The following is a 16,096-nucleotide window of genomic DNA, read 5'->3' as shown; positions in this document are numbered from 1 at the left end:
TGCAATGCACATTTTTTGTAATTAGTGTTTAAAAATATATCTAAGAATTTTTTTTTAATTTGTATAATTTTTTCCAACTTATTCAGTAAACTATTTGTATTTTTAGCGAAAAATACTTTAATCATTAAAAAAACTATATTTTTTTAGAGATTTTAATTGCTACTATTGTACCATATATATTATTACAAGCATAGTCTAGTTCATACATTAATAGCGTCAGATATCCTAATCTCCTTGTCAAATTTTAGCATATGTGAATTAGGAAAATAAATAAATATATATATTTATATATTGTGATTTTAATTAAGAACATTTCTCTAGTAATACATGTGCTATTTATATTTTAATGATATACATGCTCACAAAAAAAAAAAAAAATAGTACACCATTTATTCATCACCCCAAAAAATGAGTATTTTTAATTTATAATATTTATAGTTAACGGATTATAAGGAATAATATACCATAGAAACTCTCAAAATTCTTTCTAAATCGAAGATTTTCAAGCACACATTGATGTAAAGTTGTTCTTATCAATTTAAGATATCCAAACACTCAAATAACGTGAAATTAATGGAATCGATCGGAATATTTAATTGAGATTGGACATATATATATATACATATATTTTATAAATATAAAAACGTATGTAAGTTGTTGTAACACGCAATTGTTCACACATAAGAACACTTTACACTACGAACTCATGTTTAAAAGATATAAAGCACTAGTAAACAAAAAAGAATATTGCTTCAAGGGGACATATGATAACTAGTACGATTTAATATATTTTAATACAACTTCTATTAGGTACCATATTACTTGACAAAAAAAAATGAATTTTAGTATTTCAACTCTTAAACTATACATAATTTAGCAAATAAGTCCATGAACTATAAAATGTAGCAATTAAGTCCTTGAACTTATTAAACAATGGTAATTAAGTCCATGATGTGATTATTTTTACTATTTTTTTTACGAAAAAATTGCATGACATAATTACTAAGTGGCACTATAGAAAGGCAAAAATATTTAATACATTGCTTCAATTAATTAACATCATAATCACTATTTATTTCTTTATGTAAAAAGCAAACAATGAAAAATAAAAACTTCTGCATATCAAATTATGACGTCATAAAGAAAATGATAAATTAAAAAATTTGTATATTTTTCTCCTTTGGCGGCGATGTCATGCAATTTTTTTCATAAAAAATTAGTCAAAAAATTACATATCAAATACTTAATTGTTACTTTGTATTAAGTTCACGAACTTAATTAATACATATTTTTTAATATCATTACATGTTAATTCTCAATACTATATATACCATGAGGGAGGGACTGATGAGGGAGGACAACAACAATAGCACCACCACTAAGAGGACCAATACCACCACCAATAGAGGAAAAATAACTAAGGGTGTTTATAAAACCGCTCATACCGCACTGTAATTTACGGTTAAAAATCATTCGCGATGTGGTTGCAGTTTAGCAAAATACAAACCGCGTGATGCAGTGCGGTTTACGATTTTAAATTTTATAAATGTGGTTCAAACCACATTGCACCGCATCATTATATATATTAACATTTTTTATATATTTTTTTATTTTTTACCACATTTAAAATTAATACATAAATATTTATATAGTAAAATATACATAATATCTAGAAAAAATATATAATGTTTTATAGGATGTGAACACATTCTCTAGTTCAATCTAAAGATATTCCTCGTTAACTAAAATCTTTAATTCTATATTACCTTTTTCTTTGTTATTTGTTATTTGTTTGTTATATTTTTATTGTTTTGCTAAAAATTTATTAGTTTGTTGTATATTTAATTATTTTGTTAAACACTCTATGGCTATGAGATTTATTGTGAATGTTTATTAATTATAATGTTTACTTATTAAATTATTTGGCCATAGGTATAAACTGCCTACACCACACCACATTTTGTGGTGCAGTTTATGCGGTTTGAGGTCTATGCGGTGCGGTCTAAAAAATTAGAAAAAAACTGCACCACCCTCACCACGAATATTCCTACAAATACATATGTATATAGGGTATTTCTATGGTGCACCTCACCTTACCCCGTGAACAGTTTTCGGCGTCCAATTTTTTTTTATGATTATATATATTGTAGTTATTTAGAGCATTCTGTAAATTTTTTGAAAATTCGGAATAATTTACAGTATTGAAAACAAGGTTCAAACAGGTTGTTGCATACGTGACTGTTTTTTTTATGCGTGTGAAAAATAATATGGTTGAACATTGTTTTTCGGTATTCTAAATTATTCAAAATAATTTAAAAATTTACAAAATACTTTAAATAATTATAATATACACAATCATTAAAAAAGTTACACTGAAAACAGTTTACAAGATGCAAACAAAAAGATGTGAATCGATTCGAACGATGCACCTTTTTTTCAAAGAAGGAGTGCCCCCACCAGAACGTGAGCCAAGTGGTGGTTTAATTAATACATTTCGTATAGTTCACATATTAACTTGCTAAAAAGGAATTAGAGTGACACATTGGCAATGAAATTTCACACGTGGCCTAAATTTTGTGAGTGAAAAAGAAAAAAGAAAGAAGAGAAAAGAAAAAGTGAAAACCGTACGAAGAATAGGTTTTGAGTGTGTGTGAGAAACTGGGAATCTAGTAAACGAGACAAGGAAATCTAATAGGGATTAGGGGGTCAGGAGTCGCATCATCAGCTGCACGCTAGCTGCGATAATATTTTGGTGTTTACTTTGGTGCGTATGCAGCTGGAATCTATCAATCTATCTAATCTGATAATAATCTCATCTAATCTAATAATCTCTTCCTCATCATAATATTAATAACGATCATTTTCTTATTTTTATTAAAGTTATGTTCTAAGTTTTAATAAAATTTTGTAAAATGTCATTTTATAATTTGGATAGTTAGTCAAAAATTTTAACAGTTAATCGAAAAATTCAAATAATTAGTCAAAATTTTTAAACAATTAGTTAAAAAATTTAAACAACCAATTAAATTTTAAACCGATGCCATTTTAAAAAAATTATCATGTACAAAATCACTTGAAAATAAAATATTATTTTCATCAATTTCTCTATTAATAATCTCACAGCACCAAAAACAAAACCAAAACCAAAAGAAAAGTTAAACACAAAAGCATATATTACATGAACATCACACAAGCTTATTTCTTTTCTTTTCTTTTCTATACTATTCTTCTTCTTCTTCTTATTTTGGTTTTTTTTTTTGTGAATAACGACAAACCTATTTCATTTTACACTACTTTCTTTCCAAACTTATTTGATTCTATATCATTCTATATATATGCTCCTCCATTAATACTCAACCCTACTAATCAATATAATTGAACTTTGTGGTAATAATGATACGTGTATAATTGATTATAGTGTTCTATTTGAGATAAAGATAATATTTATGAGATTAGATTAGGTAACATTCCAATATTATTAGAGCGGACTTAAGCATTTACCCCTGTCCACTATTTTTCTTCTTTTCTTTTTTTTCTCTACTCTTCGAGGTAACACATACCAAATTGTGTTTATGGTTGAGAATATACCGATAATATTTCTATATGAAAGTTGATCACGTCTTTCTTTTTAAGATAATAATGATATATATTTTTGGAAAAGAAAGAAAATAAATATATGTACGATAATGGTATCTCCATTATTTAAAGTATTGGTTCATAGTATTTCCTTTTAAAGTAGAGTAGATGTTAGAGATACACAAAATTGATACTGAAATAGTTATATCAATTAATGATTTTGAATTTTTTTAATAGTTATTTTACATGTTTTTTTTCTCTAAAAAAAGTAGGTAAAAAGTATGTACAAATATAATACATTTTTTATATAAAAAAATTTGTTAGTGTCCTACATTTCTAGTCCAATGTTATTTCAAAAGATTACTAAAATACATCACTAAATTTTTTTTATGTTATATCCAATTTTTACATTACACCAACTTATCTATTTTTTCTTTATTTTGTTTAAATATTATATATTTTTAATATTTTTATTTATTTATTTCAAATATGTACTAATTATTGAGAAGAAATGAAAAGAAATAAAAAAAGAGCGACCAGAAATATATTATTAAAAAAATAATTGAATGATGAATAGTAATCTCTAAATGTTGAGAAAATATTACAACAAAAGGTAAAAATAAAATTAAAAAAATAACTATAAAGCATTCATTGAAGTGCTTTTTTTTTTTTTTACCATAATTTGTTATATTTTGAAAATATATCTATTTACAGAATCTACCGTGAGTGCTCTAATTCGTTGTCATATTTTTTTTCGGATGAATATCCATTAAGTCCATAAACATGACATATATTAGCAATATAATGACATAACAACAAATACACTAACTTTCTTCCCAGATTTTATCATTTATGGAAATACATTATTGACGAATCACTTTATTTAATATTGCACAAACATACATTTTGTCTTTGGTATTGTAAATGATCTTTAAAAAAATTACAATAATTAAAGGTAACAGCATAATCACTATTGTAAAGTAATTTATACCAAGTAGATTAATAAGTATCTTTACCAATATGTAATATCATTATAGTTTTCGATAAGTATGCCATCATTTAAGTTTGGACAAAAGTCAGAACCTGAATAGTTGTGATATTATTTGCTAAAATTTAGCTTTATCCAACTAATTTTTGACCGATGGTTTAAAGTGTATAAAGATCTTATATCTTCAATTGATTGAACGTAACAAAGCCAAATTATTATTTGTGTTCTCATATATATATATATATATATATTGAGAAAATATGTACGGAATTCAAAAGGAGTTTCACTGGTGGGGTTATTGTGCATTCATGACCATAAATAGTTTTCAATGTAATATTTTTTACGATGGTGTATATTGTAGTTATTTTAGAGCATCTTGCAAATTTTTTTTAAAAATTGAATAATTTATAGTACCAAAAATTATGCTAAAAAATAGGTTGTTAACGCATGACTAATTTTTCTATGCACGTGGAAAACAACATATTTGAACCTAGAATTACTATAAAAAAAGTTTTTTAGAGCTCACTTTGCGAGTCATCTATTTGAAAAGTTTTATTTTTTATTTTTAAAAAATTAGATGGTAGCCAAAGCTCTCGCCGGAGCTCCGAAGATGACGGCGGCGCCACCACCCCATGGTGGTGGTTCAGTCCGATCCTTTAGTGGGTTTTGAAGCCCAAAACACAAGGAATGCAGTGGTGGTAGTCATTTGGCTCGGGGTGGCTCGAGGTGGTCGGAAAATGCTCAAAACGTTTCGGAAACCCACATGGTCACCAAACTATGGGGGCTCCGTCGACTAGGCTAGGGGGCGCGTGAGGCTAGGGGCTCGCAGGGCTGGGGGTTTCGGGGGCCGGGGAACACCTTGGGCCGGTGCGTGTAGGCGGTGGGTGGCCGGAGAGCCGCCGTAAGTGGCTGGGCAGTGGGGTTTCATGGGAGAAACCCACAAAATTTTCTGAACTTTGGAGGCTCCGTTGACTAAGCTAGGTAGCACGTGAGGCCATGGGCTAGTGGGGCTGGGGGTTTTGGGGGCCGGGGAGCGTCGCGTGTAGGCAACGGGTGGTTGGACCACCACCGTTCGTGGCTATGTGAGTGAGAGAGAGAGAGAGAGAAAAGGGGGAAGAGAGCAAGGAGAGAGAGTGAAAATAAGTTGTTATTTTTTGTTCTTTGACATTTAATATATAATAAATCTTTAGTTAAAAAAAATTCAAACTTTTAGGCAACACATAAGTTTTTAGGGCTTGCGTTGCGAATCCTAAAAGAAATTTTTTAAGGACTCTCAATGAGTGTCCTAAAAAGTCCAAGAACTTTTGTTAAAAAAAAAAATTCAAACTTTAAGAACACACATCAATTTGCAAAAAAAAAAAAATCAAACTTTTAGGATACAGCAAGTCCTAAAAGAAATTCTTTTAAGGACTCGCATCTAGGTGAGTGTCCTAAAAAATGTCATAAAATGGTGTTTTTGTAGCAGTGTAGTTTTCGGCACTGAAAATCATACAGATTTTTCTTAAAATTTGCAAGATACTCTAAATAACTACAATACACACGACCATTAAAAAAATCGCACCGAAAATATTGTTTACAGTTGGGAATACAAAAGAGCTCCACCGGTTGAAACCCCTACATCAGAATCTCACATATATATATATATGTGTGTATATATACACGTGGAGAACATAAGTTTCACAACAAGAATGATTTAGCTCATTCTATGAACCAGAATGAAGTAGGTGTTATAGAGTAATTAATTGATAACCTCAATTATAGATCAGTGGTGGCTGGCTTAGAATTAGGATATCTAGCACCACACCACCACCACCACATGCATCTACTGTTAAACAAAACAATGATTTGAACCAAAGAAAGAAAGAAAAAAAACAACTAAAGGAAGATTAGCTAGTTTACAACTGCTGTTCATGTGTCAATTTTTTTGTCATGTCGTGTCTCATTACGTGGGTCCAAATTGTTTTGGCATATTTTCATGAACGATATATCTAACGTTTTCATTTGATAAAAAAGAACAAGAGTTTTCTCCTTTATTTGAATTCAAGTGAAGAAATAATTAGTGTGTATATATATATATATAACATAACATGGGATATAATTAAAACAAGTTAACATCTCTATAAGCTACTCTTTTAGTCAAATCTTTGATTTGATACGAAACACGCGCGATTAGAAATATGATTAAAAGAAAAAACTATATCCACCTCAATTATATTGGTGGAACTTCCACATATTATTTGGTTTCTTTATTTTAATTGGAGCTTTTTTTTCGGAAGTGACTGACCATAGTTTGGCTTCGATGCTAATCATTTTACTTTCCAATATCGAGATTCCAATTTTAAAAAAAATCTTAGCCCTTCATTAACAAAACAAAGTTGAAATGTGCCAAGACTTTAAAGAGAACCAAGTGCTCCTATAAGTTGATTAGAAGCACATTAATAATAATTGCCGGCTTTGTAGAAAATTGATGGATGATTACATTTCACTTTTTTTTTTTCATTTTAATAACAAAAATAACGTCATAAGTTTATTTACGTATGTAATAACTTATTTATGTTGACATGATAAGTTTGTCTTCTTCTTTTTTTATCTTTCTCTCTCTCCATGAACATCCACGGCAATGCTTAACTGCTGACTGTCGTTGTTTCGCACATGTGTCGTCCATCTAGAAAGAGCACAGACCAATGAACTTGACTCCAAAATTTTGTCAAATTCCGACATCGTAGCAAGCTACATGCACCGATCAAAGTCACCAGAGGTGTGACTTTGACTACATTTTTCAATCAACTCAAGCCACTCCAAGATCAAAAGTGATACCATTAGAACGAACATGTTGAGACAAACAAAACCCAACCACCATTTCCCCCTTACATCACCTGAGTTTGCAAGTATATCAGCCACTTTCTAAGCATATTCTGGCGCTACTAATAATCATTATTAGGACTCAAGAGTGATATCAACACGACCCACTATTAAGGAGCTCATTTTTGTATAGGACAAACTTAGGTTTTCTCATTGTTGTTGGAGAAGATGACTATAATTATTAGGCTTTAAAAGTAACTGATATCCAAACTTAAACTCAACGCAAAACCAACCCGCCTCATGATTTACCAAAATATATTTTATTATTTTACAATTAAAAGTTACTATATAATACCCTAAATAAGTCATTTTTACCTAGCAACTTCCTTATGTTTTTAAAATAGTTTATAAAGTAACCAAAAGGTATCTTAAATATCATAGAATCAGTTAAGTTAAAAAAAAAAAAGTATCTATACCAATTTTTTGCTAGATATTAACTTAAATAATATGCTACAGAATAGTAACTTGTTAAATTTTATTTATGTTTGAACGGGAAAAATTGAGAACTACCCACTTTTAGGATTAGTTAACTAAAATTAGACACTAAATATATTTAGTTGAACTTTACCCATTATTATCATGAGACTTCCCAAATTACCCTTATTTGAACACATAGTTCTAAGTGTTATTGTAATGTATATTATATGTGTCATATTATAGTTAAATTAGAAATGCATTCTAATTGTAGCGTGTTTAAGGAGAAAAAAAAACATGTAATTGAATGGGTATAATGGGTACATTAATTAAAAATTTGGGAACTAAAATAAGAGTTAAAAATAGTGGGTAAAAATTAAAATGGATAATTTAAAATGGGTACGGGGTCGAATTTCCACACTTTTCACTTCTTCTTCTTTTACTTCTTTTTAAATGTAAAATAAAAACACATTTTTTATTAACTTATTAGTTTTCTAAAAAAGATTTGAAGGTATTCAAAATGTATCTTAAATAACAAGATATTATAATATAAACTAAAAATTAATTTGTGTTATAAAAAGTAATCAATTGGTATGTTAAATTGTTTAGAAGACAATCAAAATGTAGCTTTTATAAAACCCATAATTAGAGAAAAAAAATTGCACTCCGAGCTTCCTAACCTCTTTTTGCACTTTGAGCTAGCAAATACCCATATTTTTGGGATATATTATGGGATTAGTAACAAGTTAATTTAATTTTTCCCCAAACAATGAGTGTAGAAAGAGTGTAAATTTTTTAAATATGAGTATGTGTCTGTAATTATTTTTATGCTAGGTAACCTATTTAAAGCATAGTGATTAAAAAAGGGAAATTTTAGGTTTTATGCATCATAACATAGGAAATTTTTTAAATATGCCAACTTAAATACTCATTCCATTAATGTGGCTCCAACTATGTTTTGGACAAAATCGATATTCTTGCGATACAATCATGAAAACTTAATTTTTAGTCAAAATGATGCAAAATCGATGGTACATCGATGCTATATCAATGATCTGCACTGAAATTTGACACAAATTTTAGTGAACCATAAATTTTTGCTTACATGTCTGTTTTAGTTGATTTTTTTTAATTTTAGTATTTTTTCGAGATCTGTATGTTTAACATATTTAATTTAAAGCCTTAAATTTTTTATGTAGAACACAAAAATTAATTATGGGTGCACATTAATGTAAGAAAGAGTGAGAAATTTAATGAAAAATGTATTATAGTCAAAATTATACAAAATGACATATTTAGGATGCTTAATAAATTTGTCACGTAAATAAAATAGAATATATTATTAAACATATAAGCTGAAATTTCCCATAAAAAAATCCCATTGATTTTTTTATTATTATATACTACTATTGGCCCATCACTTGTTTGGTTCACTATAGGAAACTCATTGTGCGTGGTGGCCCAAAGTTTTCTAAAACAGCTATATGATTGACCTTGCTTATAGAAAAGATATATACATATGATGAAATATAAGAATATCAAGGCATCAAATAAGCTCACAGTCAACTAATTTCTTTTTCTGGATGAACTAAAGAGAAAGTAGATAATACAGTCAAAATGATACTTTTGATTTTATCATTTTTACCAAGGAATTGGGAACGTGTTTTAAGAATTGAAATTTCAGTATTTTTGAAAAGAGATAACTAATTTTAGTGACTCTTGACAAGTCTAATGTTTTTAGGTAAATAAATCATTTTCAAATACTAAGATCACTCTCAATGCTCTAATCCATCTATCAAAATATACCATGGAAATCCATTTTTTTATATTTTACCAACCAATTTTATATTATATCCTACAACGGCTTCTTTGTATTTTTATTTACATAATTTAACTATTATATTTATAAATATTATTTAATAATTAAAAAAATAAAATAAATAAATTAGCTAACAAAAGAGAAGAAAAAAAGATAATAAAAAAATGTTTACATATTTTGATTGCAACTTAGCTACATTTAGTATAGTATTTATTGATTTTAGTGCAAAGTTATTTTACATAAACATTTAAAGGAGGTGATGGAGAGAATATTAAGACTTCTAGGTTTTTTTTTTTTTTACATTTGGACTACTTACTATTCAAGTCCATCAGATTATTTACACCACCAATAAAACAGTCCATTTACTTGAAAAAACAGTTCATAAGATTGTTAATAACTTCAACCATCTAAAATTTGTTATGTTCTCTTAAATTAAAACTCCATCTTCATCTATATATGTTTCTCTCTAGTTCAGGTATTTGCAGAAGGATTATATCAAAGCAAAGACATTAATTCATTCATGGTTTGCAAAATGAGAAGCTCCAACTGAATTTAACCTAAGTCGCATTGTTTTTAACATGAGAAATGCTAAGATTCTGGTGTCCAACACCATAAAGAGTTGACAAATCGTTATTGGTGCAATCTAATATGGAATCTAACACATTAGAATTTAATAAGTATCACGAGGTATCGCTAACAATTATAAAGTACTATTCATATGGTGTTGTACACCTTAAACAGCCAAATAACAACACTCTTTTAACATTGACGAAAGAAATGTTAATCACGCCAGTACGCCAGTAAACTCAAAACCCGAATCAGATAAACAATAAACGATGAATTGTCCATGATGACGATACATGTAAATGGGATTTCAATCAATCAATGATCGAAGTCAAATGGGCAGATGTGAAGGGGGCCCTGCAACAGGCAACCTTGTTGATTTCCAAGCTAAGGTCCCCCAGAAGTATAACCTCCAACAACATCAGTCAATGATCATTATTAATCAAAACATGTTAAAAGTATTCAGTGCCTAAATAATTGAATCAAGGAGCTGAACATACAGCGTTGCATATTAGCTGTTAAGTGGCTTTGATAATAGTCAAAATATTAACTAATAACTATCATGCAACACTTGAATATATAGCTCAAATTCATTTACGATGAGTACCAACTATGGAGGTGGATGGAGCCATTTCAAAGCTATACCAACTCAACTGTCTCAAATTAGCAACTATGAACTTCAAAACTAATCTACCAAAGTTTTATGGTAACAAAAACTAAGCAGACTCACAAGTACGTACCTGAAATGAAAGATGAATTAGCTTGTTGATGAGATTTCCTCAGCCTTGGGTTTGGGGGGATCCATAAGCCTCCACATATACCAAGCCCCAACAGTCCTATAAGGCTTCCATTTCTCACATAATTTCTCCATCTCCAATGGCCGAGGCAACTCTTTCAACCCATACAAGCGTTGAACCCCTTTCCTCACACCAAGATCACCCACCGGAAGCACGTCCGGTCTGTGTAGAGAAAATATCATAAACATGTGAACTGTCCAAGCCCCAATTCCTTTCACCATTGTCAGCATCGTAAGCAGAGACTCGTCGTCCATCGCAAGAATCGACGAATCTGACAAACACCCATTACTGAACTTCTCCGCCAGATCATGAAGGTAACTCGCTTTTCTCCCGGAGACACCAACTTGCCGGAGTTTCTGAGCCGAGAGCGAACTCACTGAGTCGGGATGGACTAGCGACTCGCCGCCGCAGAGCGTGACGAAGCGGGCATAGATCGAGTTCGCCGCTTTGGAAGCGAGTTGCTGGTAGATAATGCTTCTCGACAGAGACTGGAACGGTAAGCTATCGGATTTGAATTCCGGAGCCGGGTGGGAATCGATCAGGGTCGCCAGAAGCGGGTCGGAGCTCCGCAAATAGTCGAGAGCGAGCTCGATTTCGGGTTTCGAAGTTAAGGGTTTAAGGGTTTTGGGCAAAACAGTGGAGAGTTTCAATGGTGGGGTTTCACTGATGGAGATCGCGACTGATTTGGAGGAGTCCAAGACAGAGACGGAGACTTCGCCGATTGGGGACTTGGAAGAGAGTTTTCGGACTTTTCTGGCCCGGAATGGAATTTTGGAAAAGTTTGGGGATTTTTTAGAAACATTAACGGTGGCCATTTCCGTTGATTCGGGAGGAGAAGGTGGTTGAATTTCCGTTTGAGACTGAGTTTGGGCACGTTTAACCATCAGAAACGGCGGTGAGAGAAGAGAAAATAACGGTTTCCCGGCAAAAGAGGAGGAAAACGGTTAAACGTGATAAGGGTTTTGAGTTGGGTATTTAACAAATTAGGATTTGAATTTTGAAGATGGTCCGGCTTAGACATTGTATTCTCTTGCTCTGCAAGTAATGAGTTGGTTTTTTCATATTATTATTAGTTAGAGTATTGAAATGTGGATTCAAAATAAGCATTTAATCATCTCACATAATCATTTGTCATAATGTCATTGAAGTATTTATTAAAATTGACATTCATTATTTTAAAAAGTATCGCCACATCAATATTTATATAATATTTGAGTATAAAGTTTAGTTATATAATATTTGAGTGTAAATTTTAATTGAAAGGTATAATGTTTGATTAGGTAGAGATTATAATTATGTCAAACAAATATTTTTTGTAAGTCAAGTAGGGACTTATGTTGTATTATAATAAGTGATGATGTTGTGTCGAGGAAGATTGGAGAATAAATATCTCTACTCTCACATTGAGCATGTGCCCAAAAAGAAACTTGGCAAATAATTCTTCTTTATAAGTTTTTATATTATTTTTTAGTATTTGCAGTAGAAATATATTTTATGTTTATACATTTATTTACTTAATTTTTTTTCGAAGTAAAAATACTAAATTTTATGTTTTTGTTACATTTATCACTTCTAAGTTCGTTAAGTGCTAACATGATTTTTTCATAATGAATTTAAAAAATAAAAAAATCTTCATTTTCTTTTTCTTTTTCTTTTTCTCTCTCCTCGTCTTTTTATTTTTGTTTTTTTATCTCCTTCAGTTCTTCCCCCGATTTCTTCTTCATTTTCTTCTTCTTTTTGGGTGGGGGTGGGGCTTGCGGTGACGGTGGTGGTGGTAGCAATGGTTCGAGCGGTGGGAGTTGCTGCCATATGAGCCTTAAGTGCTGGTGTAGGTGGAGATGGGAACATCAATAGAGGTGATGGCTCTTCTCATCATCGAGATTCGTTTTCTTCCTCGGTTGCCTCATCTTGTTCAGATCGTTTGCTATGCTCTACGCCCGATTCACTTTCATGTCGAGATTCCGTACCGGCATGGCAACCGCCTCACTCAGGTGTCAGAAGGACAATGAGGGTTCATGGTCCGTTGGTGTTTTCTATGGGGACTTACCCTTCTCCCTCAAGGCAATCGAGGTTGTAAGTTTTGCTTTTTTTTGTTTTTTTTTTTGGTTGGGTCCATATGGGTATTTTCATAATAAAAATGATGAATATTTGGATTTTGGCATATGGGGTCTTTTGGGGTTCGATTGAATTTATGGTTTTTGGTTTGATTTTGATGTTTGGGGTTTTGGAATTTTTTTTACAGATGAATGTAGGGAAGTAGGGGGCAATAATTGAAGGAGAGAGAAAAAAAAAAGAGATAGGGAGAGAGAAAAAGAAAAAGAAAATGAAGATTTTTTTAATTGATTAGTTTTTTTTTTTATATTTTACATTTATTTTTAAAATATATGTATAATTTAAAAAAAAATTATTATAAAGTGATCGAATGGTAGTGAGACACGTGTCATCAGAACAATCATGTTAACACTTAACATACATAGAAGTGACGAATGTAACAAAATATATGAATGTATAAACCTGAAAAGATAATGTATTTATGTTGCAAATACCTCTATTATTTTTAATGACTTTAAATGTTGGGCTTAAATTTCCCAAGGGATTGATGTCCCGGAAGCTAGATATTGGTTTAGGAACCTATGTTGATTATTTTTATTGATGATATTCTATATTTTGGTTATGATTAGGTGACTGCTAAAGGATTAAAGTTGATCGTTCTCAAGGGTCGTTCTTTAAATCATTCTAGCTCGAATCTGAGGTAAGAAAACTGCACCCTGCGTAAATGTGACATGCATGGCTATTATTGATGCATGTTGGTTGATTATTAAATGTGATATGCATGACTGTTATTGATGTATGTTGGTTGATTATTAAATATGACATGCATGACTATTATTGGTGCATGTTGGATTGTTAAATATAATGCATGTGATTAGGACATGCTTTGAGTACTGAGTATGATATTGTTCAGAGCTTGTGCCTCTGGGTTTGTGCATGGTCCTAATTGTACTAGTACCTGTTAAGTAAGCATGTTGAATACCTTGTTTATGGATACATGTGATATATGTGTTTGGTGGCATGGCTTACTTGTGTATGGCACTGACTTATTAGTCAAAATCGGCAATGGTGTCAAATCCGTTTGTGAGGCTGTGACTTATTAATTAAGCTCACAACGGGTTGAGCACTGGTCGTGTTTCACTGACCTGAGGGTCGGAAACGGCATAAGCGTCGAGGACGCAGGACCGAGTGAAGATTAGATCTAATCGATATCAGCATTGAATAGCTCTATGGCATTAATGCTGGACCGACCCTAAAGTTGATGAACATATAAGCGCTTGACTAGTCTAAGACTAGCACTCAGAGCCAGGGCATAGGGCCCCGGTGACTGTCTGTCACATGGCTAGGGAACGCTGTTCCATAGTTACGACTCTAGAGTCGGGAGGAAGGTTATATTGGTGACCAATCACCATGCACCTATCCTGTTAAAGCTAATGAGATGCTCACTCACTTGTTAAGTCCTGGTGACCCTATCGTCACATGGCTAAAGGGTGTTGCTCCCATATTAATGACTTTTGATATCAGTTAAGCCCTGGTGATCCTATCATCACATGGCTAAAGGGTGCTGTCCCCACATTTGTGACTTTTGTGATAGTCACCTATCTGCGTGGACTGTTGGTCCTGAACAATTAATACAATTACTGTTGATATTATATCATGTTGTATTGTGTTTTCTTGCTGGGCTTCGGCTCACGGGTGCTTTGTGGTGCAGGTAAAGGCAAGAGAAAGTTGGACCATCCTTGAGTTGGAGAGCTTAGGTGATGACGTGTACATAAGCAGCTGCTCGTCCGCCATGACCGAGGTTTAAAGTGGAACTAGGGTTAAACCCTGTTTTGTCGCATAGAACGGCTTGTTGTAAATATTTTTCTGTAATTGACTCTGAAATTATATTTTTGGGATCCCAATGTATATATTAAACGTTATAGTGGAACGTTACATCTTAACCAAAAATTTTAATCCCTAAACCGCTAATCATACTTAGCTACACGCTTTTGGCCAAATAACTCGATGAGCGGGTTTAGCACTGTTTACAAGGCACACCGTAACGGTCCCTGGAGTTGGGGCGTTACAATTTTACAGTTAAAAGTTACTATATAATATCTTAAATAAGTCATTTTTACCTAGCAACTTCCTTATGTTTTTAAAATAGCTTATAAGGTAACCAAAAGATATCTTAAATATCATAGAATCAATTAACTTAGAAAAAAAAAGTATATCATACCAATTTGTTGTCAGATATCATACCAAAAAGAAACTTGGCAAATAATTCTTTTTTATAAGTTTTTATATTATTTTTGAGTAATCTTATGTTTTCATATTTTTACACTTATACTTAATTATTTTTTCGACAGTAAAAATACTAAATTTTATGTTTTTGTTACATCTATCATTGCCAAGTTCGTTAAGTGCTAACATGGTTTTTTCATAATGAATGTAAAAAATAAAAAAAATCTTAATTTTCTTTTTCTTTTTCTCTCTCCTTGTCTCTTTTTTTTTTTTCTATCTCCTTCAGTTCTTCCCCCGATTTCTTCTTCATCTTCTTCTTCTTTGTGGGTGGGGGTGGGGCCAGCGACGACGACGGTGGTGGTGGTAGCAATGGTTCGAGCGGTGGGAGTTGCTGCCATATGAGCCTTAAGTGTTGGTATAGGTGGAGATGGGAAAATCAATAGAGGTGGTGACTCTTCTCATTATCGAGATTCGTTTTCTTCCTCGGTTACCTCGTCTTGTTCAGATCGTTTGTTATGCTCTACGCCCGGTTCACTTTCACGTCGAGATTCTGTACCGGCATGGCAACCGCCTCACTCGGGTGTCAGAAGGACAATGAGGGTTCATGGTCCGTTGGTGTTTTCTATGGGGACTCACCCTTCTCCCTCAAGCCAATTGAGGCTGTAAGTTTTGTTTTTTTTTCTATCTCCTTCAGTTCTTCCCCCGATTTCTTCTTCATCTTCTTCTTCTTTGTGGGTGGGGGTGGGGCCAGCGACGACGGTGGTGGTGGTAGCAATGGTTCGAGCAGTGGGAGTTTCT

General features: G+C 32.0%; 1 protein-coding gene across 1 annotated transcript; it reads right to left on the bottom strand.

Moving 5' to 3' along the window:
- Window positions 1-10,308: 10,308 nt before the first annotated feature.
- Window positions 10,309-12,084, bottom strand: LOC133812632 (DNA-3-methyladenine glycosylase 1). Its single transcript, XM_062246419.1, has 2 exons — window positions 10,964-12,084; window positions 10,309-10,633 (listed from the first exon to the last, which is right to left on the bottom strand). The coding sequence occupies exon 1, from the start codon at window positions 11,902-11,904 to the stop codon at window positions 10,981-10,983; it is 924 nt and encodes a 307-aa protein (XP_062102403.1). The 5' UTR covers window positions 11,905-12,084; the 3' UTR covers window positions 10,309-10,633; window positions 10,964-10,980.
- Window positions 12,085-16,096: the final 4,012 nt, after the last annotated feature.

This window comes from Humulus lupulus, chromosome 1 (genome assembly GCF_963169125.1).
Source record: "Humulus lupulus chromosome 1, drHumLupu1.1, whole genome shotgun sequence".
NCBI lineage: Eukaryota > Viridiplantae > Streptophyta > Magnoliopsida > Rosales > Cannabaceae > Humulus > Humulus lupulus.
The sequence above is the reverse complement of the archived record's forward strand: the minus strand, read 5'-3'. Positions and strand labels throughout refer to the sequence as shown.

Excerpts from the sequence above, each read along its gene's own strand:
- LOC133812632 (XM_062246419.1), bottom strand. The coding sequence starts at position 11,904 with ATGGTTAAACGTGCCCAAACTCAGTCTCAAACGGAAATTCAACCACCT.